Source organism: Eucyclogobius newberryi, unplaced genomic scaffold (assembly GCF_026437365.1).
Source record: "Eucyclogobius newberryi isolate DKJ021-1_F unplaced genomic scaffold, fEucNew1.0.hap1 SCAF_11, whole genome shotgun sequence".
NCBI classification, from domain to species: domain Eukaryota; kingdom Metazoa; phylum Chordata; class Actinopteri; order Gobiiformes; family Gobiidae; genus Eucyclogobius; species Eucyclogobius newberryi.
Genome location: NW_027315735.1, coordinates 19522880 through 19548022, shown reverse-complemented (window position 1 = coordinate 19548022; position 25143 = coordinate 19522880). Strand labels below are relative to the sequence as shown.

At 42.5% G+C, this 25143-nt stretch overlaps 2 protein-coding genes across 3 annotated transcripts; both read left to right on the top strand.

The window, feature by feature from the left end:
- The first annotated feature begins 384 nt into the window (after positions 1–384).
- nxf1a (nuclear RNA export factor 1a) lies at positions 385–6925 on the top strand. 2 transcript variants are annotated; one of them, XM_072437658.1, is made up of 22 exons: positions 385–469; positions 1135–1194; positions 1352–1559; positions 1727–1889; positions 1972–2055; positions 2158–2262; positions 2334–2414; positions 2506–2575; positions 2651–2739; positions 2826–2933; positions 3044–3153; positions 4863–4899; positions 5023–5091; positions 5198–5253; positions 5339–5446; positions 5513–5571; positions 5652–5767; positions 5845–5887; positions 5967–6045; positions 6460–6642; positions 6716–6776; positions 6849–6925. In XM_072437658.1, exons 1-22 carry the CDS (start codon positions 400–402, stop codon positions 6885–6887), a joined length of 1998 nt encoding a protein of 665 aa, XP_072293759.1. In that variant the 5' UTR covers positions 385–399; the 3' UTR covers positions 6888–6925. The 2 variants fall into 2 exon arrangements, 1 of the variants encoding a protein (XP_072293759.1); XR_011925434.1 differs by lacking the exons at positions 385–469; positions 1135–1194; positions 6716–6776; positions 6849–6925 and adding an exon at positions 834–1077 and having other exon boundaries at positions 5845–6045; positions 6460–6641.
- Positions 6926–7407: 482 nt separating this feature from the next.
- Positions 7408–25057, top strand: atg2a (autophagy related 2A). The gene is made up of 42 exons (XM_072437656.1): positions 7408–7850; positions 8428–8590; positions 8721–8870; positions 8960–9062; positions 9936–10080; positions 10183–10359; positions 10744–10843; positions 11048–11212; positions 11357–11499; positions 11574–11652; positions 11836–12085; positions 12166–12307; positions 12379–12477; positions 12792–12947; positions 13198–13468; positions 13858–13930; positions 13997–14165; positions 14238–14380; positions 14465–14580; positions 14664–14818; positions 19100–19232; positions 19325–19509; positions 19599–19679; positions 19823–19929; positions 20024–20116; positions 20194–20264; positions 20341–20417; positions 20600–20770; positions 20850–20976; positions 21073–21299; positions 21385–21614; positions 21695–21830; positions 21921–22148; positions 22223–22324; positions 22400–22484; positions 22559–22700; positions 22878–22947; positions 23017–23099; positions 23182–23303; positions 23382–23536; positions 23616–23774; positions 23858–25057. The coding sequence occupies exons 1-42, from the start codon at positions 7680–7682 to the stop codon at positions 24092–24094; spliced, it is 5991 nt and encodes a 1996-aa protein (XP_072293757.1). The 5' UTR covers positions 7408–7679; the 3' UTR covers positions 24095–25057.
- The last annotated feature ends 86 nt before the right edge of the window (positions 25058–25143 follow it).

Genomic DNA, 25143 nt, shown 5'->3' with positions numbered 1-25143 from the left:
ATTTGAGATCTTTCGGGATATAGTAGCCATAAAGAATGTTTGTATCGTGCACGTTCTATTTATATTTTTATAACATATAGGTGGCGCTATACACTGCCAATACACGTTACTGTAATTAGTTGAATGTAGACACCAGCTGCCCACAGGGACGCTGATACAAGGACTCTTTTCTGTCACTAAATATTATTGTTTTAACGGAACAAAAGGAAGAATTTTGAATTTTTGTCACTGTGACGTGGGAAATATAACACAAACACGTGGTTTGTAGCTAAGCTAACCTTGACCCTTGATGTCTGAAATGCCTCATGGTATATTGACATTTACAGTATATATGTATTTAATGGCAGGCGGTTACAGGTTATCTGATTAAGTGAGCTAGAGGCTGAAATTGGATTTAAGATGGACCACCTGACTTTCTTCCGGAGACGTTATCCAAACCTTGCCGTTACCACTCACGTGTTGAATCGAGGTACACGTTTTTGTTTCTATGTAACTTGTACTTGTATGTTCAGTTTTTGACAATTAAATTGTTAGTTGCGAGTGTAAAGAAACGTGCTACTCTATTTTTGCCAATCACGTGGTCTTGTTCATCTTATCTGCTATGTCTGTCCCACCACGTGGGGTTTGTTAGAACATTATATTAGCAACAGAGTGATTTATTCTCAAATTAATACCGATAATAATCTTACAGTTTCAATATAACATAACTTGTTTTTTTACACTATACATGTATGTTTCCCCCGCTGACGTCATAGTTTGTGCATATTAAACCACCTAATAGATCTATGATAACCACTGGTTAGTTCCGGAAGTTAAAAAAAACCAAACTCAATGTACTTCCTGTTTTCAATCACAACTCCGGAGGAAGAAGCTAATGTGGCAGTGCTGCTAACAGCCGTTTAAAAAAAAGTTCAAATGACCCACGAATCCACACTGCTGTTGGCTCGGGGCTGAACTAACAACTTTGGATTTAGTGAAGCAGATTTTAAAAGTTTCTTTCTTTGAATCAGACCACGTTTTGTCCTTTTATGATACGCAACTGACGTAACATGGCGGACGGAGGGCATTACTACAATGGTAAGAAACGCCAACCAAGAACATGTTACATATGTACCCGCATTGTCTTTTCCTCAGGCCGAGGGGCGTTTATGGTGAGAAGAGAGATCACTGATCATGATTCCATGATCTCTGGAGGTAAACTGTTATGGTTATGGTCATTATGGACAGTCATCGGGTGGATTTCTGTGAACACGTTTGCCATTCTGTTGTGTCGTGTTTTAACCTGGTGCATGCTGTCGTTAAATTCTCTGCTAGGATTTATTTTAAATCTTGACTTGTGTGACTATTTTAGAGCATGATGACAGAACCGCACCATTTCGCAACCGCAAAGGCCGAGGGCCCCACAAGGGACGATTTGACAGATCTCGCAGAGATCGCCATCGTGGTGGCCAGTCAGGAGGTTTCGGTGGTGTACCTGGACCAAGATCTAGACTTGATGACATTGATGGAGACGTACCCATGAGTGATGGATCACAGGATAGTAGTGGACAGAACAGATAGTAAGGCAAATTAAAGATACATACAGTCAAATATCCGCTAAACTTTCTGCAGTACTTGTGTTGTATTCATTATAAGCTAAATGTTGATGAAATTTGTTTTTGTTCTTGATGTTTATCTCTTAAATTGTTTTGTATGTTTGAGATTTGTTCTTGGATGTTTTTTTCAGCGGCCCATATGTAAGACCAACTAGGAAAGGTGATGGAAGGTTTGAAAGAGACAGACGACCAATCAAAAGTGGTCGTGGTGGTGGTTCCAGAGGAGGAGAACGAGGTGGTGGTGGAGGCGGTGGATTTGGGGCAAGGAACCGCTCTGGCTGGTTCAAAGTAACTGTAAGTAGTTGTAATGAATTGTTCGGATATGCACCCTGCTTACACTAATGTAATCGTGATAACATATTTTTTTGTTTGACAGATACCACATGGAAAGAAGCATGACAAAAAATGGCTACTAACAGCTCTTCAGAATATTTGTTCTGTACCTTACACACCAGTCCAGGTGAGGTTTACATTACTAATGTAACATAAGTTGTACATTTAAACTAGAGAAATATTGAGCAGAAAATCTACACACTTCAACACTTTTGTTGTTTTTCCTCAGTACCACGTGGACCACAACAGGGCCCATTTTTATGTAGATGATTCAAATGCTGCCACTGCTTTGCAGAAATGTTCTCACAAGATCACAGACACAGACGGTTATAAGGTTAGTGCGGGGCTTTTTAAAACTCTTTAGCCACTTGGGTACGAGTCTAATGTTAAGCTATGTATTTTTAGGTAGAAGTCCATGTTAATGGAAGCAATCCTCCTTCCTTTCTGTTGTCTGATCTTAAACCTGAGCAATTAGAGCATCTTAAGGTAAGCCAAATGTTCCAAAAAAGTGTAAAGAATTATAATCTGCCCCTAAAGATAAAAAAAAATGTTCAATACATGATTTAAATGTTTTTAGCAATGTATGGCGAAACGTTTCGATGGTTCACAGCAAGCTCTTGATTTAAATAACATCCGAACAGACCCAGGTATCTAAGCAGCTTTGTTAAACTTATAATATTTATGCAAAGTTATAATTTCCACTACAACTATTTTTGCAACAGACTTGGTGTCTCAGAATGTTGAAGTTATATTGAACAGAAAAACAAGCATGGAAGCTGTCATTAAGATTATTGAAGAAAACATTCCAGAGGTAACTGGAACTTACTTTTTTTTCCAGATTTGGTGAAAGCATAGGTATTAACTCGAGTATTAACACAATTTCTACATTCTCCCCAGCTGACGAGTCTAAATCTAAGCAACAACCGCATTTACAAACTGGATGAAATTACTGAACTAGTTTTGAAGGTGCCTAACTTGAAGACTCTGAATCTCTCCCACAATGAAGTAAGACTAATGACAGTCGTATAGTCTAGAGTTTGTTGGAAGAAAATTATTTTTTTGAGGTTTTTCGTATGGCTGATTTCTATTACTTTTTCATCCGGTTGTCTTTTTAGCTTAAATCGGAAAGAGAACTGGACAAAGTAAAAGGATGGAAGCTTGTGGAACTCTGGCTGAACAGAAATCCTCTGTGTGAACACTTCAAGGACCAGGCCTCATACATTAGGTCAGTCATTGAGTATGTGGTATGAGTGGAGCGCCAAGAACAGAAGCTGCAGTGGTACAGCTGTGCGTTTTTTACTAAAAAATATATATTTCATGAATAACAAACCTTTCTATCCAGGAGTAGAAAGGACCATGCAGATGGCTGGTTGTGATCTTAACACTGTATCACTTCTTTGTTTATAAATGCAGGAGCTGAAATTTTTCTATCATCTCTTTTATCAACTTAAACTGGTCTTTTTCTCTTGAGATTGCCTTGAGGAACTTCCTTCTGTCACTACAGAGACTTTCAATTTTTCACATGGGCCACCTTTTATGCTTTAGTCGGCTCAATTATGCTCTCTGAAACTGTACCCAGCTCTCTTTTGGAAGTTCTTATATACTCATTTTGAGATTTAAAAAAAAAATGGAAATTAAGGTAACTCAGTCATGCTGGTTTTTACCAAAAGAAAGAGGGACATCGCCACAAACTGCAATACTTAACCATGTATGCATTGTTTAATGCCAAAGAGGACATTGCTTTGCAATCCGAACTACGGCTTGAATATACCCAAGGAAAAAAACAGCCATAATTCCCCTCCCCTTGTAGCATTAACATTCATTCAGCGCCCTGTACCAGGCGAGTATGGAAGGCTGGATAGCCGATGACGGGTAAGATCCCACCTCCAAACCCTGGGACAACCTAAGGCAGGCACAGTCACGATTACTCTGCCTCAGTCCCAGTGAGCACCATCTCATTTTTTAGAAGAAAGGGAGGACTGCACAGGAAATGCTGCTTGGCTCAGGTGGAGGGGGTGTGCTGCGCCTTTTGATTTTTAATGCACCAGATGAAGGACAAGAGAAAATCCTCTACTCAGTTGGTAGGCTTTGCCCTAAAACAACTTCTGATGTTCAGAGAAAGATATGGAAAGTCAAGACAAGTAGAAAATGGAGCAATTAATTCATTGCATGACCAAATGGTAAGGTAATATTTTAAGGTAAACTATGCTTTTGCATACAAATTCAGAAATTATACAGGCTTTTATGCCTTTTGTATATTAAAAAAATATATAATGAAATTAAATTTCTAGGATTGCCAATGGACAGCTGGGTTCAGCTACAGAGCTACCTAGAGAGCTGATTTTCTCTCTTTTCTAAAAGTATCTTTAAACGGCTATCTTTTGTCAACTTTAAGCTTGCAAAGTATGATCAGAAGGGCACAAAGCTATCAGTAAACCTCTGTCCCAGCACAATTATTGTTGTCATTTTAAAACTGTCTTTTACATGGCCTTTTTAGTTTGTGCGGGCCCAGCATGTGTGTGAGTGAGGTGAGTGTGTGTGTGTGTGTGAGTGTGAGTGAGAGATCCTAGAAAAATCTGATCAATGTATATCTACATACTGAGGAAGGTGAGTATTAAGGCTGGTAAGTACACTATGGGTGGAAAAAAAACACATAATGACACCTAAATGAGAGGGGAAGAAATAATGGTCAACGACTGCTTATTTTGAATACATATCTTGTATTTTTATTCAACTCTTTTGATTGTAGTCTACTGCTTTTGACATGCTATATTTTAATATCTTAATTCTTCCATATACTCCAGACAACACAGCAGTGTGAATGTTATGTCTCCAGAGGTTTAGGTAACTGAGAATGGTAGATGTAAGATGGCTCATTCTGTATCATGCCTGCTAAAATGTTGACACTAACACTGTTTTTTATTTTTGTGTCAGTGCTGTACGTCAGAGATTCCCAAGACTTTTGAAACTCGTAAGTCACTTACCCGGTGTGTTGTGTTTGTGCCTTACCATTTTGGTGTCAAAGGCAATAATCATCTCTAGATGATTGCAGAGGGCATTTATTTATGTGTGTGTATTTGTGTTATTTTTTTAGGATGGAAATGACCTCCCTCCACCCATTGGCTTTGATGTGGAAACGCCAACCACCATACCTCAATGCAAGGTGCACGGTCTTGTCATATTTGGTTATTAGTTGGTTTCATAATTGCTTTTAAGTGTTGATGCATCTCCACATAAGGGTTCCTATTGAAATATTTATTTAAATTCAGGGCAGCTGTTTTGGTTCTGATGAAATAAAAGCCCATATCCTCAGATTCCTTCAACAGTAAGTGTTGTGTGTGTTTTTGGTATTCCTAAGCCTTATAATGATTTGGGTCCATACTTGCAAATGTTAATTTATTGTTTTGCAGATACTACAGTATATACGACTCATCAGACAGACAACCACTTCTTGACGCTTACCATGATGGAGCATCATTCTCTCTCACAACTCCTTTCTCCTCACAAAATCCTTCCAGGTATTGCCACATTATACACAAGAAAATTATACATTTGATGCTACAATGTTCATCTTTTGTGCATAGGAGTAGTCTTGGAGAATATCACAAAGACAGTCGAAATCTGAAGAGGTTGAAAGATTCTAGTGAGTTTCTTTTTGTCAAAGTGCTTGCATTATTTTGGATGACTGTCACTTACTGCTGCTCTTCCAATTTTCTTTTTTAGCCATGCGTTTTCGGCTGCTTAAGCACACGCGACTAAATGTTGTGGCATTTCTTAACGAGTTACCCAAAACTCAACATGATATTGCTTCTTTCACGGTTGATGTAAATACCTATACAGTAAGTATCTGTCTGATTTTTGTCTTGTCTAACTTTGTGAAGGGGTTTGTTAAACTCATAGTATGTTCCCTTTTCAGAACACCCTATTATCTTTCACTGTGAGTGGGGTCTTCAAAGAAGGCAAGTTGTGGCTATTAAGAACAGCTGAATCTGTTGAATCTGTTTTCGTCAATAATTTATTTTTTATTTGATGTTGCAGTTGTTGCTGATGGAAAATCACGAGAGTCTACAATGGCTTTCTCTCGAGTTTTTATTACTGTCCCTGCAGGCAATTCTGGGTAAGATAAACTTTAGTTGACCTTTTAGCTAAATGTATTGATAGGAATACTGAAACTATTAAATACACTGTTTGGCAAAACAAATGGGGAAAAACTTGGGAAGACGCAGAAAATGTGCCAGGAGACATTTGATTCAATGTAAGAGAGCACATGACATCAGCGAGAATCCTCGCGAAGTGATGGAGGAAACTTTGTAGTGGCGTGACTCCCATTATCAAAAAAATATTTGCAAAAAATAGATGCAATACGTAAATGTGAAAGTGTGCCATAATCAAACTTAACCTGGCTTAACAAAGTATCAACAGTGTGTGGCTTTTTGCTAGGTAGTGAATGATAGAATCTTTTTAAAGCTACAGATAAAATGAATGATGTACCGTAACTCATCTAAATGCCAATGTTGTTCTTCCTTAACAGTTTGTGCATTGTGAACGATCATCTTTTTGTGCGAATGGCTACCACAGAGGAGATACGCAAAGCATTTGTTGCTCCTGCTCCTACTCCATCTTCCAGTCCTGTTCCAACTCTCACAGCGCCTCAGCAGGAGATGCTAACTGCCTTTTCTCAGAAGTCTGGCATGAACCTGGAATGGTCTCAAAAGTATGTTTAGAGATGTGGAAAGATAAAATGTTTTAACTCTTAACAAAACAAACTTAAAACACATGCATTTTAGGTGCCTCCAGGACAATGAGTGGGATTTCAGCAGAGCCGCACAAATCTATACTCAGCTCAGGGTAATGTGACTTTTTGTTTAACTTTTATCAATGATTTTATTATACACTAAAATTGTTACAATTCTCCTGCAGAGTGAAGGCAAGATTCCGGATGTGGCGTTCATAAAGTAACTTAATCTATTCTGCAAAGTAACATCTGCAGTAATTTTTGTTATTTATGTTTTTGTTTTGTTTTTTACACTACTTTTACATGGTTAATGTAGATCAAGTTGATTTAATTTTGTGCATTGATGTTTTATTTTAACTGACAATTCCCCATATGTTACATAAATTCTGATTTATATAATGCAAATTTGGAACTTCAGATTGTAGTAAATTCTATCACTCACTGTATATTCGCAAAGTTTAGTCTTGTGACTTCAGTTATTCTGCGCATTGTAAAACAATAAAAAATGTTTTATACAACTTGAGTATTTATGTTTCAAATGCGTGCCTTTGTGGCAGTGGAGTTAGTATTGAATGTAATTAATTAAAATGAACATGGTGTGCTAGCTGAAGTCTAGCAAAATAATTACGAAAGTTTAGAAACGTACTTCCGGGATCTTGCGTTGCTGTGACGCATGACGCACAGCGTCAGATAACAATAAACAATCCAGAGACGAGATACGCACCGAGAAGACCGAACCAAATCTCGCCAAAAATATGAACAGAATCGACTGTCAGAAGTTTGATTAGTTTGCGTCTTGTGGGTCTCCTCGGCCCTGGGATTTCTAGTGTCAGCCTATGGGGTTCACAGGAATTGTGAACCATCTTTTCCTTAGCCCCCGTAGCTAGCGTCGACTCCTCTTAGATTCCTTGTTTTTGTACGCTCAGTGTTGGGTCTGTTATGCAGTTGTTCGAGGACTGTTGTCGCACTCGTTCTCCGCCAGCTCTTCGCCCTCACTCCTCGTTCCCTCTGGCCCCATGTCTCGCTGGCTTTTCCCCTGGTCGGGCTCCATCAAGAAACGGGCCTGTCGATACCTTTTACAGCACTACCTCGGACACTTTCTGCAGGAAAGACTCAGCCTGGACCAGCTAGGCTTGGATTTATACAATGGCAGTGGTATAATCAAGGACATAAACCTCGATGTCTGGGTGAGTTAAACAAAGGAAATACGTTTTTTTTTTTTTATCACGGCTAGAGCTGTCGTGTTTTTGTCCCAACTCTTTCGCAAGAGGTCTTGAGTTCAACAACAAACTCGTCACTCTGAGGCTAGATCGCATTTCTCCCAAGAAATAGATGGAGTAATTCGAACACATGATTTTAACAGATCACTGAACAGCAACGTTTTTAATACATTATTATTTACACAAGGTACTTACTGTAATTGGCGTAAATTAATGGAATAGTCCTTGAGGAATGAGGGATTTAACCGACTGGTTTATTGTGTAAATAAATTGCATCTCCATGGAGATTTGCCCGGAATATTCCACAGTATGGCAATCAACACGTCTAGCTCACATATAACATATAATATATAAGTGTTAATATTGCTCAAAAATCCCTGGAAAGACATGCATTGTAACTGAGCAGGGTCATCTCTCCACAGATCTGACCTGTAACATGATTCAAATGTGTCAGCTGCTAGTTATATAATGCCATACTGTGGAATATTCCTGGCAAAACAAAATTGCAGGTGATCATTTGTAAATTTGACACTTTTTCTTCCAGGCGGTCAATGAGCTCCTGGAGTCTGTGGGGGTACCTCTGGAGATAGTTGATGGCTTTGTGAGCAGTATAACGGTAACCATACCATGGCAGGCTCTACTCACTGATCACTGCACCTTGGAGGTCTCTGGTCTACAGATAACATGTCGACCCAAGTACAGGACAAGTAAGTTCTCCTCAAGACTTCCCTGTATCACATACTTTCGTTCTGCATTTGTCCCTCTTCTGTTACTCATGCACAAACAATACAAAATATATTCTTCTTCAATATATTATATCCTATGCAAATTGTCAAGATGGAGGGTGGGACTCACAAGTTTGGTCATCAAGCATGACCTCCAGCATGCAGTTGGCCCAGGAGTGTCTTAAAGACCCTCCTGAGACATCAGAAGAACCGGCAGCCCCGTTGGAAGGGCTTGAAATGTTTGCACAAACTATTGAGACGGGTAAGATTTAATTATTGTTTGAATAATATATTGATCATATTTAATCTGATTTTATTACTACTAATCATTGCCTTTCTGTTTGTCCATAGTTTTACGTCGCATTAAAGTCACATTTTTAGACACGCTTGTCCGCATTGAGCACCATCCCCTCGATCTGGAATCAGATGTGGCCTTAGAAGTGCAAATCAAACGGTGCATGTTTTTCTCTACATTATTTGATGTACAAAAATGTATTTCACAATCTTTTTAATATACATTTAGATGCAATGTTTATCACTCAGGTCTCAAATGCTTTTATCAGAATACCTTTCAATAGATGATTGGAGCTAGGAAACTCTTAAAATTATTCCATAGTAGAAAAAGCTTCAGTTGTAGTCATCTGGACTCAGTTAGAAAAAATAGACGTTTCGACTCTCATCCAAGAGTCATTGTCAATAAAAGAATTTAGATCGAGAACTCCGATATTAATACTGTTCTGTGGTAAGACCCACCCATTGGGCGGAGCCTTCCTGAAGTAGCAAGAGTTGTTTGTTTCAACAGAAACTCCCCCCTTGTATCTACCGAGCTAGCCTATTCAGAATTTTAATGGGCTATTAGAGTCCTCTTTGTCTTTGTGAGACCCTGGCTCAACCACCCTGAGTACCTGATTAGCATCTAAATGTCCTTGTCCTGGTCCTCTACCTTTCCAGGGGTTCAGTATTCCATTATAGATACCAGGAAGATTGAATCTTAGCCCTCCATTTCTGTTTCTGTTGCCTTTCATTCATTTTTTTCTAACTGAGTCCAGATGACTACAACTGAAGCTTTTTCTACTATGGAACACGCCTGGACGAATGAGGGATTACACCGACATATCTTAAAATTATTATTATAACTATTATTTTTTTAGCTTTTGGTTACAGTCATTAAGTTATTAACCAGAAATCTCCTTAAAATACAGTGAGGTAACTAGTAAATTTGACTTCCCCTGCATTATGACAGAAAAGGAGACTCACAGTTACACATAGAAACATGTTATATAGTGTCTGTATGCATTATATTTTGTGGGACTTGTGTGTGGAGCAGGCTAGAGTACTTTGATGAAGCAGTGCGGGACCCTGCTAGTCAGACGGCTGTGCCAGTCGACATACACCAGCCCCCTGCTGTCCTGCACAAGATCCTTCAGCTGAGCGCTGTTCAGCTGTTTTATGACAGCACTGGTATAGTACAGGTACTGTGCCATGTATTTGAGATGGGAGATTTTGAACAACCTTCATCATGTGAAATTGACAAACTTATGACTAAATTTAAATATTGTCTTTCTGGTTGTTAGGATAACCCTGAACATACAAATGCAGCCACAGTCAATGAGGGACAGAAAGAGGATGATGAAAATGGGGACGAGGGGAAGTCTTGTCCCGTCTCTCAGCCTCTTCTCATTGGAAGCTGCTCTGGTTTTATTGAGACTGTTGTCAAGATCAAACAGAATGACATGCTTCCTGGACCAAAGGTTTGACCCTTTTTTTCCTCTTTTTTCTGTGACACATAGCATAACTTGTGGCACATCCTCTTTTTGTAACTAGACCATAGGCCAAAAGCACTCATCAAATCATCAAACAAAATCAGGGGTGGGCAATTATTTTTATTCGAATCCAACCATGTGGCAAAGAGACCAACGCAATCATTGGCATAATAAATGCTCATAAACACATTTCTGTGAAATATAGGCTAGTGTAATTTAGTATTTCATTCATTCATTTAATTTAATGGTCGGGCCACATTATGCTCAGTTCTGTACCAAATGGACATTTTCGGCTTGTGCTTTTACAAATGTGATGCTGCCTACTATAAAATGCCCAATTTGAGTTTTGTTGTTTATCTGTCCCGTCATTAGTTGTTGTTGGATGGGAAGGTGGGCTGTGTTCACATGATGCTGTCTCCAGATCAAATAACCCATCTCACTGACCTGCTCGCGGCCCTCTGCATAAACATTGGTATTGTGTAAATTCCAAATATGCAATTTTTGTATATGTGCATTTTGAAACACACATTCTACTTATTTAAACATAGTTTTGAAGGCGGCCATTAGGTTATTCATTGCCTTTCGAAATATATTTTAGTCATTTAATAAACATGTTTTTAAAGCATGTTTAATATATCAAATTGTAAAATTAATGTGTTGTAAATCTATTTTACAGAGCTTGACAGTAAGGTTGAAGGGGTGCACTGTCGTCCCCTGGACTCTGACGATCTACGTATGATTGAAGAAGACCTCAGTAAACAACTCGGTTCTAGCCCAAGAGATGCAGAGTGGGAAGATGAGGCTGAGCTTGAACCTTGTGTGACTGGGCTGGAAATTGGAGGTAGGAATAGTGCATTTTCCAATGTGAAAACGTGATATATATTTGTTAGTACTATATTTAAAAAATGTTTTATATATATTATAGCTGTCAACACTTTGGTCAGTCATAACACTTCAGGTAATTGCATTTGTGTTTGCCTTTCAGAAATGTTTTACTCAATGGGCCCCGGAGGGATGAGTAGTAGTGTTACCTCGGTTCGCTCTGGAAGTGAGATGTCAGACAGTGATATGGAGTCTTCTTCTCATAGTCTTTCTAGTCTTACACAACCCACTGTATTAACTGCACAGGTATTTTTTTTTAAATAGTTTAAAAAAAAAAAAAAATGGTACTTTTTCTGATGCATGATGATGTCCTGTATTAGGGGATGGTGAACTGTTCAAGACGATATCCAGTAGCTGGCTGCTTGTCAAGTTTACCACAAGCCAGCACAAGGTTCAGAGGTATTGTAAAATTCAGTGCATTAAAAAAAGAAATTGAGCATACCGTATTAAAGGTTGAATGGAATGCAGCGCAGGTGAGCGGTAGGTCCGCACGGGGGGAGTGCGCAAATCACCGAAAAATCGTCCATTACACCTTAAGTAGATTTTCTGCAATTACAATTGACTTATGACTCTGTATTGCAGGTCGGTCACGTAGTGGCCAAGCAGAGCAGATGAAGCCTGATGCTTTGCTACGTCTGACGCTTGGTGGGCTCACACTCACTCTTCTTCAAGAGGACCCATCCACCAGCAGCCAGAACCCCACATTATTAGCACAGGTGTCTCAGGTTTTCTTTAAGGAGTTGGCGTCCTTTAAGGACAGCATGTTTAGTGAAAGAGATTTCCACCATTTGAGAGACGGCTTTGCTAAAGCTTGTCCACATTCCCACCTCAGGTATAGCTGCTCTTTGTGGCTTCATCTTCACAGTCTACGACTAATTGCCAGGTGAAAATATTCTGGTATGCTATTTAAAGGTTAACGGGAGCAGCAGTGCAGGTTTCTTGTGAAATGTGGAGTGGAAGACGCAGTAGCCGCGCAGTGACTTCTGATCTCTCCTTCAGCAGACTTGAGCTGCTGGAGTGCCTTTGGGAAGAAGGCAAGCCACAATACACTGAGGTAGGCAGTGAGGCTTTTTATTATAAATTATGTATTTTAAAACATCAATAACATATTTCCTTGATTTATAGCTGCTTCAGTTTCAGAAAGCAGGTTTATTTACAGTGGGATCTACAGCCAGACCATGTGCTCAGCTGCACTACAGCCTCAGTGAAAAACAGCAGAGAAAGGTACATCCTGTGTGCTTTTGAGATCAACAAGTCTCCTTATATTTTGTTTGTTTGCTGTTGAGAATATCCACAGATTACTGTTTGTTATAGTAATAAAACACATAATGGCTGACAACTGTATTTGTAAAAATGCAATGGTACACACAGGTTGACTGCAATAGTTGTCACAATTAGCAAAACATTTCTGCAATAAAAAGGTAAATATTACCTATATTGTAAAAACATGGCAAAGAGCACTTTTTCTACTTTCTACAATTTTCCAGCCTGTATTAATATAAATCTCCTGCTAAACTTATCACCATGTGTCTTACTAGGGTAAACAGCGGATCTTGAGAAGAGAAAGTGTGGTGCGAATTGAGTTGGCCGAGCTGACTGCCGAATTGGACCTGGACATCCTCAGTCGTTTAAGTAACCTGAGCAGAGCCTTCAGTCGCTGTCCTTCACAGAGTCCAAGCTCGGGACAGACACAGGTCATTTTGTGTTAAAATACTATTCTTGTCAAAAATACTATTCTTGTCAGTGGTTCAATCTCAGCTCCTTTCAGTGCATACTGTCCATGGGCAAGACACTTAATGACCCCAATGTCTGGATATACTGGGGAATCTATATGGGAATAGGTGGATGTTTGGTTGCTCTATACTTTATGTAGTTATTTTTTTCTACAATTATGTTCAACATTTGTGTCCTACTTAACTGTCCCTCTGCTTTATCTTTTTCTAGAGCTTGGGCAGTGAGCTGTATTCTTCCTTTTCTCTCCTCTCTCCTCACGCAGTCCTCAGATTGCGTTTTCCCATACCAGACTTACGGCCTCCCTCAAAGCGCAGACCCCCAACCCAAAGAGCAGTCCGTCAAGAGACCTTTGTCCTGGAGTTGACTGAACTTGAGATCAAGCACCAAGAAGCTCCAGAGCTCCAGGAGCAGAGCATGCCGGGACAGCCTTGGGCACCCAGCCTCACTCAGCTGCTTGAGGCTTCCTTCACAGACCTTCATGGTGGGAACTTTGTTAAAACTGTCATTTCAGATAACATGGCCCTATAATTGTATTTTATTACCATTTATGATGTGATAGTCAAGCACTTGTCAAAACCTGATCTGGTCAGATCTCAGAAGCTAAGCAGGGTTGGGCTGGTTAGTTCTAGGATGGGAGACCACTGGAATGCCTAGTGCCACTGCGCGGCCGTAGTGTGCGCTGTTGTGTCTTTGGTCATAAAAATAAGTCCATGGCTTCAATCCAGCAAGTATCATGAATTTTCATTAACATGCATTGTCCCGACCAAATAAACAAATGATAATGACAATAATAATAATAATAATTTATTCTCTAATCTTTATTCCTTCATAAACAAAGAAGTCTTAGTCTTGGATATTTTTCTTTACCAGGGTCTTACGAGGGCTGGGAAGGAGGATCTTTCCCATGTGTCAGAGTACAAAAGACTAAAGACTCTATTCCCAGGTAGGAAGCACACTTATGTACTTGTCCCTGCTAACATTTAGATATACACACTATTGTTATGGCCAGGATCTCAGTGCGTGTCCGTGGCGGAGAGGCCCATGACCCAGCAGCAGGACTGAGTGGAGCGGGACCCGTCAGAGACCAAGGAGCTGCCTTTTTTGAAAGCCACTGTGAACTTCAAGATAAAACAAGCTCCCCTTTCTCTTCTAACCGGACAATGTTTGAAACGGAAGAGGTCCAAGCAATGTCACAGAATATCTTTTAGTTGAATTGAGTTGCATTTCATTCATTTATGTTTCTGTTGCAGATGGTGATTCCTGCAGATGAAGAAGAGATGAGGCAGTTTCAAGCCCAGTGTGTTGCACATAGTCAGTGTGCTGTGGACATCAGCCTGCCTTTGGTATACATACTGTTGCCCAGTAAACAGGCCTTTCAGAGTATCTACAACAGGTTTGTCACAAAACATTGGAGCTTCTTATGTCATCTATTCGATCTCAAAAATTGGTACATTTAAGTAAATGTCTTGTTTTTAAGGATCAATAACGATCTTCTGATGTGGGAACCGCCACCACCTCCTCCTTCAGACTATAGCCCCGGCCAAAGCCATAGGTATGATGAGTTTCATCTCTGCAAATCAGCGTTTAGACTGGGTGAGTTTTACGAGAATAAAATTTGTCACAAGTTGTACATACACCTGCTTTCTGGGTGATGCAGTATATTTTTGTTTGTAAAGACTCTGACTCTGAGGAGGAAGATTCCTCTTACCACTTGGCCACTGAATATTCTGGAAAAAAACAGGCAGCCGCTCATTCCTTCCACACTCTCAGCCTTCTCTCTCTCACTGTGACCATTGACAAAGGTCGTCTTCAGGCCCGGACAGATGAGAAGGTAGTATGTTACTGTTTTTAGTCCTTCTGATATACTGTAGGTCAGGGGTCGGCAAATCCAGGCACGTGCAGCAAAATGGTCTGCAACAATTTGATGTCTAGCTGCACTCATTGACGCATCATATCATACCTACCGCACTCTCACTCCGGCAGCTTGAAGCAGATGATTGACATCAGCTTTTGTAGCGATGCGTTCATTCAGCCAACCACGTCTTTGCCGTCTTTCCCAAGTGTGGTATGTGTTACAGCACTGTGTGTTCAAGTACAAGTGCTGTCATCAAAGAACTGCTGCCAAACACTTCTTGAGGTCATTTCACATAAATAAATGTCCTTATTGTGGCTGATTTTGTGGAAAGGCATTCAAATGTATTTCTCAATACGTTGGACATGGATCCCAAAACCCTCTTTTAGTTTTGTGCCAGGACTAATTAGAAGTGTATATAATAATTATATTATATAATAATAACTTTTGAATGGCTTTATGAATTAATGAGCTATAATATAAGTATCCATCCATCCATCCATCTTCTGCCGCTTTATCCGGGGCCGGGTCGCGGGGGCAGCAGTCTGAGCAGGGACTCCCAGACTTCCTTCTCCCCAGACACTTCCTCTAACTCCTCCGGGGGGATCCCGAGGCGTTCCCAGGCCAGCCGAGAGACATAGTCTCTCCAGCGTGTCCTGGGTCTTCCCCGGGGCCTCTTCCTGGTGGGACATGCCTGAAACCCAGCCCAGGAGGCATCCGGAACAGATGCCCGAGCCACCTCAGCTGGCTCCTCTCGACGTGGAGGAGCAGCGGCTCTACTCCGAGCTCCCCCCGTGTGGCCGAGCTCCTCACCTTATCTCTAAGGGAGCGCCCAGCCACACGGCGGAGGAAACTCATTTCGACCGCTTGTATCCGCGATCTAGTTCTTTCGGTCACTACCCAAAGCTCATGACCATAGGTGAGGGTAGGAACGTAGACCGACCGGTAAATAGAGAGCTTTGCCTTTCGGCTCAGCTCCCTCTTCACCACAACAGTCCGATGCAGCAACTGCATCACTGCAGCCGCTGCACCGATCCGCCTGTCGATCTCACGCTCCATCCTTCCCTCACTCGTGAACAAGACCCCGAGATACTTGAACTCCTCCACTTGGGGCAAGGACACCCCACCCACCTGGAGAGGGCAAGCCACCTTTTTCCGGTCGAGAACCATGGCCTCGGATTTGGAGGTGCTGATTCTCATCCCAGCCGCTTCACACTCGGCTGCAAACCGTCCCAGTGCATGTTGCAGGTCCGGGTTTGATGGAGCCATCAGGACAACATCGTCTGCAAACAGCAGAGATGAGATTCTGTGGTCCCCAAACCGGACACCCTCCGACCCCTGACTGCGCCTAGAAATTCTGTCCATAAAAATTATGAACAGAACCGGTGACAAAGGGCAGCCCTGGCGGAGTCCAACATGCACTGGGAACAGGTCTGACTTACTGCCGGCAATGTGAACACAGCTCCTGCTCCGGTCATACAGGGACCGGACAGCCCTGAGCAAAGGGCCCCGGACCCCGTACTCCCGGAGCACCCCCCAAAGGACACCCCGAGGGACACGGTCGAAAGCCTTCTCCAGATCCACAAAGCACATGTGGACTGGTTGGGCAAACTCCCATGAACCCTCGAGCACCCGATGGAGGGTATAGAGCTGGTCCAGTGTTCCACGACCGGGACGAAAACCACTCTGCTCCTCCTGAATCCGAGGTTCGACTATCGGTCGGATTCTCCTCTCCAGTACCTTGGAATAGACCTTACCCGGGAGGCTGAGGAGTGTGATCCTTCTGTAGTTGGAACACACCCTCCAGTCCCCCTTCTTGAACAGAGGGACCACCACCCCGGTCTGCCAGTCCAGAGGCACGGTCCCCGAACGCCACGCGATGTTGCAGAGACATGTCAACCAAGACAGTCCTACAACATCCAGATACTTTAGGTACTCAGGGCGGATCTCATCCACCCCCGGAGCCCTGCCACCGAAGAGTTTGCGAAAACCTCAGTGACTTCAGCTTGGGTGATGGATGAGCCATTCTCCGAGTCCCCGGTCTCTACTTCCTCTTCGGAAGACGTGACTGAGGGATTAAGGAGATCCTCAAAGTATTCCTTCCACCGTCCGACGACATCCCCAGTCGAGGTCAGCAGGCCTCCACCCGCACCGTAAACGGTGTTGGTGAGACACTGCTTCCCCCTCTTGAGGCGCCGGACGGTTTGCCAGAATTTCTTTGGTGCCGACCGATAGTCCTCCTCCATGGCCTCCCCGAACTCCTCCCAGGCCCGGGTTTTTGCCTCTGCGACAGCACGAGCCGCGGCTCGCTTGGCCTGCCGATACCCGTCTATGACCTCCAGAGACCTACAAGCCAGAGTGGCCTGATAGGCCTCCTTCTTCAGTCTGACGGCATCCCTTACTTTCGGTGTCCACCACCGGGTTCGGGGGTTGCCGCCACGACAGGCACCGGAGACCTTGCGACCACAACTCCGAGCAGCCGCATCAACAATGGAGGCGGAGAACATGGTCCACTCGGACTCAATGTCCCCAACCTCCCCCGGGACATGGGAGAAGCTCTCCCGGAGGTGCGAGTTGAATACCCTACTGACAGAGGGCTCCACTAGACGTTCCCAACAGACCCTCACAATGTGCTTGGGTCTGCCAAGTCTGTCCGGCTTCCTCCTCCGCCAGCGGATCCAACTCACCACCAGGTGGTGATCGGTTGACAACTCTGCCCCTCTCTTCACCCGAGTGTCCAAGACACGCGGCCGGAGGTCTGATGACACGACAACAAAGTCGATCATTGACCTCCGGCCTAGGGTGTCCTGGTGCCATGTGCACTGATGGACACCCTTGTGCTTGAACATGGTGTTTGTTATGGACAATCCGTGGCTAGCACCGAAGTCCAATAACTGAACACCGCTCGGGTTCAGATCGGGGAAGCCGTTCTTCCTGATCACCCCTCTCCAGGTGTCACTGTCATTGCCCACGTGGGCGTTGAAGTCCCCCAGTAGAACAACGGAGTCCCCGGTCGGTGCACTGTCCAGTACCCCTCCCAAGGACTCCAAGAAGGCCGGGTACTCTGCACTGCTGTTCGGCCTGTAGGCCGCCACAACAGTGAGAGACCTGTCCCCCACCCGAAGGCGGAGGGACGCGACCCTCTCGTTCACTGGGGTAAACTCCAACACGTGGCGGCTGAGCTGAGGGGCTATCAGCAAGCCCACACCAGCCCGCCGCCTCTCCCCGCGGGCAACACCAGAGAAGTGGAGCGTCCAGCCCCTCTCGAGGAGATGGGTTCCAGAGCCCAAACTGTGCGTGGAGGTGAGGCCGACTATATCTAGTCTGTATCGCTCAACCTCCCGCACAAGCTCAGGCTCTTTCCCCCCCAGCGAGGTGACATTCCATGTCCCCAGAGTTAGTCTCTGTGTCTGGAGATCTGGTCGCCGAGGCCCCTGCCGTCGACTGCCGCCCAGATCTCTCTGCACCGGCCCCTTATGGATCCTCCTGCGGGTGGTGGGCCCACGGGAGGGCGGCCCCACGTCGCTCTTTCGGGCTGTGCCCGGCCGGGCCCTGTGGGGTAAGACCCGGCCACCAGGCGCTCGCCAAGGAGCACCCATCCCAGGCCTGGCTCCAGGATGGGGCCCCGGTGACGCCGATCCGGGCGACGTAAACTGCCTTGTTCGTGTTGTCATCATAGAGGGCTTCTGAACCGATCTTTGTCTGACCCGTCACCTAGGACCTGTTTGCCTTGGGAGACCCTACCAGGGGCTTGAAGCCCCCGACAACATAACTCCCGGGATCATTCGGGCACTCAAACCCCTCCACCACGTTAAGGTGTCGGTTCAAGGAGAGGTAATATAAGTATAAAAAGTATAATATAAAAACTGCAATGTGGCAATGGAATGTATGATAAAGTGTTTATCATGTGACAAGTGTCTGGACTGGCACACTCGGAGGCATGAATATTTAAATAGGGCTGGACAAATAATTGAAAGCTTGATAGATCAAGATCAAATCATGTGAAATTGTCAGTTACTTGGGAGGGGGTTTTGAATCTACAGTTGATTTTCAAAAATCATTACTAAAAGCCATTTTTACTTAAATACAAAATCGAGATTGATCAATATGAGAAATTAAATTGTGATTCATTTATTTTTCATATGGCCCAGCCCTACTTTCACAGTGCACTCGAAAAGATAAACCTTTGCCGACCCCTGCTATAGACTTTTGTTATACATACAATATCAGCTATTGGTGAACTTTTCCCCCAATCTGAAGGAAGAACAGGGTCAAGGGGAGTTTATGTTGGATCTTGAAGGAGGGAAGATCTTCAGCGTGGCACAGTATCAGAACGATCCTAACCTAAACTACCTATGTGTGGAAAGCAGAAAAGTTGAGCTCTACCATCGAGGTATATTATTTTCGTAATTTGTATTAAATGTCAGCAACAATACATGTAACTATTAAACTAAACTATCTAATAATTTATTCACTCTTTTTAAGCTGTAGTGAAAGACCACCTAACACCGACACACTTGGATATCTCTAGTTTTTCCCCTCCAAAGCACCTAGACCCTACCATCTATCCCACAGAAGTTGGTGTAAGCAGTGTCAGTGGCAGAGAGGCTGACTCAATGATGTTGTCCACTGCTATTAAAATCACACTTGACCTCAAGAAGAATGTCAAAGTTGGTCTTCGTCTCCTTTTTTTATTATCAGTATTTTTCATTTCATCGACCATCTTTACTGTAAACCTCTATATTGTCATGTTTTCTAGGAATTCCTTGTTGCTCTTCGATTGCAAGGAGCCACTATGAGACATTACATGACACAAACGGATCAAAGCTGGCACGAGCAGGTAAAGATATCAAATTATAGGAACAAAACTGTTAATTGACACAACATTTAAAAAAAAAGTAACTATTCTTTTGTTGAGGATTGGGTTATTAGCTTATACTTTGTAAAATTGTGTAATTGCACATATCAATTTCCATGTTCCAGCTAGTTGAATTTCTTGATGTCATTGATGATCCTATTCTGGGATACACTGCTCCTGCTGTCATCACTGTCCTCCATACACACCTTGCTTCCTGTGCTGTTGACTACCGGTAAACTTGCTGAATCTCCATATTTATTCGGCACAAATCAAATATTTGGGCCGCTACAAAAATATCAATTCCACAATCCTCTTTGTCTTAACAGACCACTGTATTTACCTTTGCGAGTTTTGCTCACGGCAGAGTCTTTCTCTTTGTCCAGTAATATCATTGTTGACACTGCAACGTTTCACCTCAGGTACAGCTCCTTGCGTTTTTTATCAGATTTAAAGGAAATATTATTGTAAAATATTACAATGTAAAAAAATTTGGCAGATTCATTCTAGATGATTCTGCTCTCTACCTCTCTGATAAATGTGAGACTGATGCAGTGGACCTTAGAAAAGGTAACAACATGATAATGATTATTCGCCTTCCTTTGCTTGACCCAAGACATGACGTAAACAACTGTGTGTCACGTAGATTATGTGTGTATTCTGGACATTGACTTGTTGGAGCTTGCCATAACCACATGGAAAGGAAGTTATACAGGCAAACTGGTGAGTAACTATTGTGCAATATAAGTGGTATTTAACTACCGAAATACAAAACATCTTTTTGGACCTAAACCAGGCATAATTTGGTAGAAATGGAAAATATTTGTAATACTGTGTTGGCCACAATATTGCTTTTTAAAACGTACTTCAATTCTAATTGTCATACTTTTTCTCCATTTTGTCAGTCTCAACCACTCTTTGAGCTGCGCTGCTCAAATAATGTGGTCCACCTACACACCTGTGCTGATTCCTGCGCTGCCCTGGTAAATTTGCTACAGTACCTGGTGTCACAGGGCGACCTTCATCCTCCTCCACGCCATGCTTCTCCTACAGAAATTGCTGGCCAGAAATTACCAGTAAGATTTAAAGGAAATTCAAACAAGTTTAAAGCAGCTGGACATTTTCTTAACTCTGTGTATGTGAACTTTTGGTTAGCCATCTGAAAGTTCTGCGTCTGTGGTGGCCTGCCCTCCAGCTGAAACTGCTGAGATTAACCAGTGTGATCTAACAGATGCCTTAATCGATACAGAGAAGAGCCATGCAGAAGAAAGTTCTGATATCGGTATCTCTGATATTACTCCTGCTTAATTTGAATTGGTTCAATATTTAGTTGTATTGTTGTAGATTGGTATTCATCATACTGACTTCATTTGTGCAGGCTTGGGCTCCGTGCCGCGAGGCTCTCCCGTGTCTGTGTACCTGTTTCCGGGTGAAGCGTCAAAGCGCAGCCCCTCTGCTGTCCACGTTGATGAGTCTGAGCTGGATGGACTGGTTGCCACAGCAGCAGAAGCTCAGCCGGACATGACTATGTCAGATGAAGCATCAGAGGGCTCCACTGACAATGATGACTTCTGCATTTTAGAAGCTCCGGGCATGGGAATTCCCGTAAGTCTGATTATTAACTTTTCTGTTCACAAATTACCAGTTGACATTGCTTGTGAAATAATTCACACTTCTATCCACTAATCAGCCCCGAGATGGGGAGCCAGTGGTTACAGTTCTAGCTCAGGGTTCCATACGAGTGAAAGAGAGTCATTTCTCTATACCAAGAGGTAGCTCAGATCTGCTGCGTGCTCCAAGCCGGTTCCCTGTGCCCAAAAACAGAATGGTGCTGCGAGAAATTTCTGTGGTCTGGCATCTTTATGGAGGAAAAGATTTTGGAGGCAAATCCATATCTATACATACTCAAAATGCTATAAGGTAAAACAGTCCTTGTCAAAGTTGTTTGGGAATGAAAATACTGTATAATTGACATATTAACATTTCTTATTGTTGCACAGGGCTCGTTCAGTTCCTCCTGGTGTTCGAGGATCTCCATCCCGCTCTGCGGGCTCTTCGCGTCCACAAAACTCCTGGCGCTGGGCAGGAGGCAGTGGTCGTCAACACTCCTTGCTAATGGAGATCCAGTTAACCAAGGTGTGTTACTAAAACTAAACTAAACCAGATCAAAGCTGACGGATCTGTAAAAAGAACTTAACTAATTTAATCTCTTGTTCTTGGCTGTAGGTTTCATTCCAACATGAAACCTACCCCGTTGCTCTAGCAGGACAAGAGGGAGATGGAGTACCGGTGCCAGGTGGAGTAATGGGTCTGAATGGAGAGCAGCCACTGTCCAGACAAGTGTTCATAGTACAGGAGCTAGAAGTGCGGGACCGCCTGGCCTCCTCACAAATTAACAAATTCCTCTACCTCTACACCAGTGAGAGCATGCCTCGGCGAGCCCACTCAAACATGGTGAGAGACTGGAGAGTAGCTGGTTTGTACTAAGTATGACGTAAGTGTAAATATAGACTTGTTCTTGGTTTCAGCTGACAGTGAAGGCCTTGCAGGTGTGTCCAGAGTCTGGCCTTGGTGGTCCAGAGTGCTGTCTCAGGGTCAGCTTGTTGCCATTGAGGTTAAACATTGACCAGGTAACTTCTTAAACATGTAGAATCATAGTGATTGGTTATAAAGTAATGTAATATAATAAAATGTCTTTTATCTAGGATGCACTGTTTTTCCTGAAAGACTTTTTTAGCAATTTAGCGTCTTATGTTAACCCATATCTGCCAATGGACCCTGCCACTGAGGGTAGGCTGTTTTAATCAGGTAGCTCTATTTCCTTTTTTAAACACATTAAGGCTGACTGGATCTTTTTATTTCAGTTACAGCTGACTCTACACAGATGGAGGAGGTTGAAGCTGGCCTGGGACCCGATCTTTCAGCCTCCGTGGAAACTACCTACAGTGAAAGGAGTTCCTCTTCTGCTGGCTCTGCCTCTTCATCTGACCAGCCCATCTATTTCCGGTAAAATCATGAAGCCATAAAGGAATATGGGGTGCACAGTACGTTGATGGTGTGAAGCTTTAGGAGTTAGCATGTAAATACAAGTAAATACACTCATTCAACAGGCTTTGATGTAAACAGATACTAGTTACAGCAATATTTGAACTAAGAATGCATTCATTCATTCTTTTGATTTAGGGAGTTCCGTTTCACCTCTGAAGTGCCTATCTGGCTGGATTATCATGGCAAACATGTTGTCATTGAGCAGGTATTAATTTCAGTTATTTTATCTTTATGTTAAGTCATTGTAATAACAGCACTATATTTTCTGTTTCAGGGAACATTTGCAGGAATTTTGATTGGCCTGGCACAGTTAAATTGTTCTGAGCTTAAACTGAAGAGGCTGTGTTGTAGACATGGGTATCTGTCTAACTGCTAAAGCATACTATTTACTTCATTAGGAAATGATGGTTTGTTTTTCTAATAATTGTTACACTTCCAGCCTTCTTGGTGTTGATAAAGTGATCCAGTATGCAGTCACTGAATGGCTTGCAGACATTCGGAAGAATCAGCTGCCAGGCCTTTTGGGAGGTGTAGGCCCTATGCACTCTGTTGTACAGCTATGTAAGTTTGTTTTTATGAAAGTTAAGATATGATGTGTATCCTCAGGCTTAGAATAATGAATGTGTTTTCTATTTTCAGTCCATGGTGTGCGCGACTTGTTTTGGTTACCCATAGAGCAATATAGAAAAGATGGACGCATTATTCGAGGTCTCCAGAGGGGGGCAGCATCTTTTGGTACATCTACTGCATCAGCTGCTCTGGAACTGAGCAACAGGCTGGTTCAGGCTATACAGGTATCAGAAAATAAATCGGTATTAGCAATAGTGTATTATTCGTCCAAATTCTTAATTTTGTAAACTTTTATCATTTAAGGCCACAGCAGAGACTGTGTACGACATCCTTTCTCCAACACCGCCGCTGAACCGATTCGCCATCACTGAAGGCCGAGCAACATGCAGCAGGTCACGAAGAGCAGCTCAGCCGGCTGATCTGAGGGAAGGAGTGGCTAAAGCTTATGACACAGTCAGAGAGGTACTGTCCCTTACAACTCAATATTTTATTTATTTTCTGATTTCCTAATTATATGTACTGTTCGTACAATTCATTGTGTTTAGGGAGTGATTGACACAGCGCAGACTCTGTGCGATGTAGCATCTCGTGGACATGAACAGAAAGGTCTCCCTGGTGCTGTTGGTGGGGTTCTACGGCAGATCCCACCTACTGTTGTCAGACCTTTAATAGTGGCATCAGAAGCCACTTCCAATCTTCTTGGTGGTATGAGGAACCAGATCAAGCCAGACGCACGGAAGGAAGATTTCCTCAAATGGCGCACAGAGGACAGCCAAGAATGATGGAAGACACTTTTGTGTGAATGTTTGCTGATTATTTTTGACTTGAAGGGAGCAAATGCATTTAAAAGTGTATTTGCATGTATGTATGTGCGTGCGTGCGCGTGTGTGGACTAACAAGTATCTGTTATAATGCGTCAAAATAAGATAACACAAACTGCTACCGCAGTTACTAACACCATCTGTTATACTTATCTTTATAATACAAATGTACTCTTTTTTGTTTTCATATTTGTAGGTTAGGTTCGGCAACAAACATTGTTTATTTCACACCAGATTTAATGCTAAAGCTTACTGTGGTCTACAGACCAGTCTCTATGACTCTACTGTTTTTTTTTAACGTTTTTTATTTTAGAACTTTCATTATGAAGGCAAGGCTTTCATTATGCTAGTGCCCTTTCAAGGCTTCATACGTTTTGTGTCCGTTTGCAATCTTATCCACTTTGAAACTGCAAATACATGTCAGCAGCATCTTGTTTTGACTACTGGATTGGTGGTCATGGGTATTGTTGAGCCTGTAAAATGTTTGAAAAAACAATTTTCCACTATGCATTTGATAATTTGTGCCATATATACCTTTGCAATTAACTAAATTCTTGAACCAAACAACTGACTTTCCCTGTTACGCAGCATGTATTTACTTTCTGACAGAACTTCATAATTCGTTACCTTGTAAAATTTGATCTCTGTGTAGGCCCTACTGCAGAATGACTTTCCATCTTCATACATGCTTTGACCCATTTTGTTAGTTGCCTTGTTCAACATTTTAATCTTTTAACGTCATATTTGTTTATGTTTGGGCAATGGGCATATAAAAACGAGAAATTTGGAATGTCTGTTTTTTAATACACGAAGAAAATGTAACTGCATCTGAACATTTCAGTCTCTGAATATGTCTATGAGGATGACTTGGGTCTACTTGCACCACTTGTGTAATGTGTATCTGCTTTAATGTTAACCGGTTGATGCTGGTGCAAAGAGATAGCGTATACAGCCTTAATAAAAAAAATCTGAATAAAAATTCAAATCTGCTTAAAAACTGAAAATGGTAA

Coding starts and splice junctions, on each gene's coding strand:
- atg2a (XM_072437656.1), top strand. CDS start 7,680: ATGTCTCGCTGGCTTTTCCCCTGGTCGGGCTCCATCAAGAAACGGGCC. Junction 19,233..19,324: donor AGTTGAGCTCTACCATCGAG/GTATATTATTTT, acceptor ACTCTTTTTAAG/CTGTAGTGAAAGACCACCTA. Junction 22,701..22,877: donor GACCAGCCCATCTATTTCCG/GTAAAATCATGA, acceptor CTTTTGATTTAG/GGAGTTCCGTTTCACCTCTG.
- nxf1a (XM_072437658.1), top strand. CDS start 400: ATGGACCACCTGACTTTCTTCCGGAGACGTTATCCAAACCTTGCCGTT. Junction 4,900..5,022: donor TCCCAAGACTTTTGAAACTC/GTAAGTCACTTA, acceptor TTATTTTTTTAG/GATGGAAATGACCTCCCTCC. Junction 6,046..6,459: donor GTCCCTGCAGGCAATTCTGG/GTAAGATAAACT, acceptor CTTCCTTAACAG/TTTGTGCATTGTGAACGATC.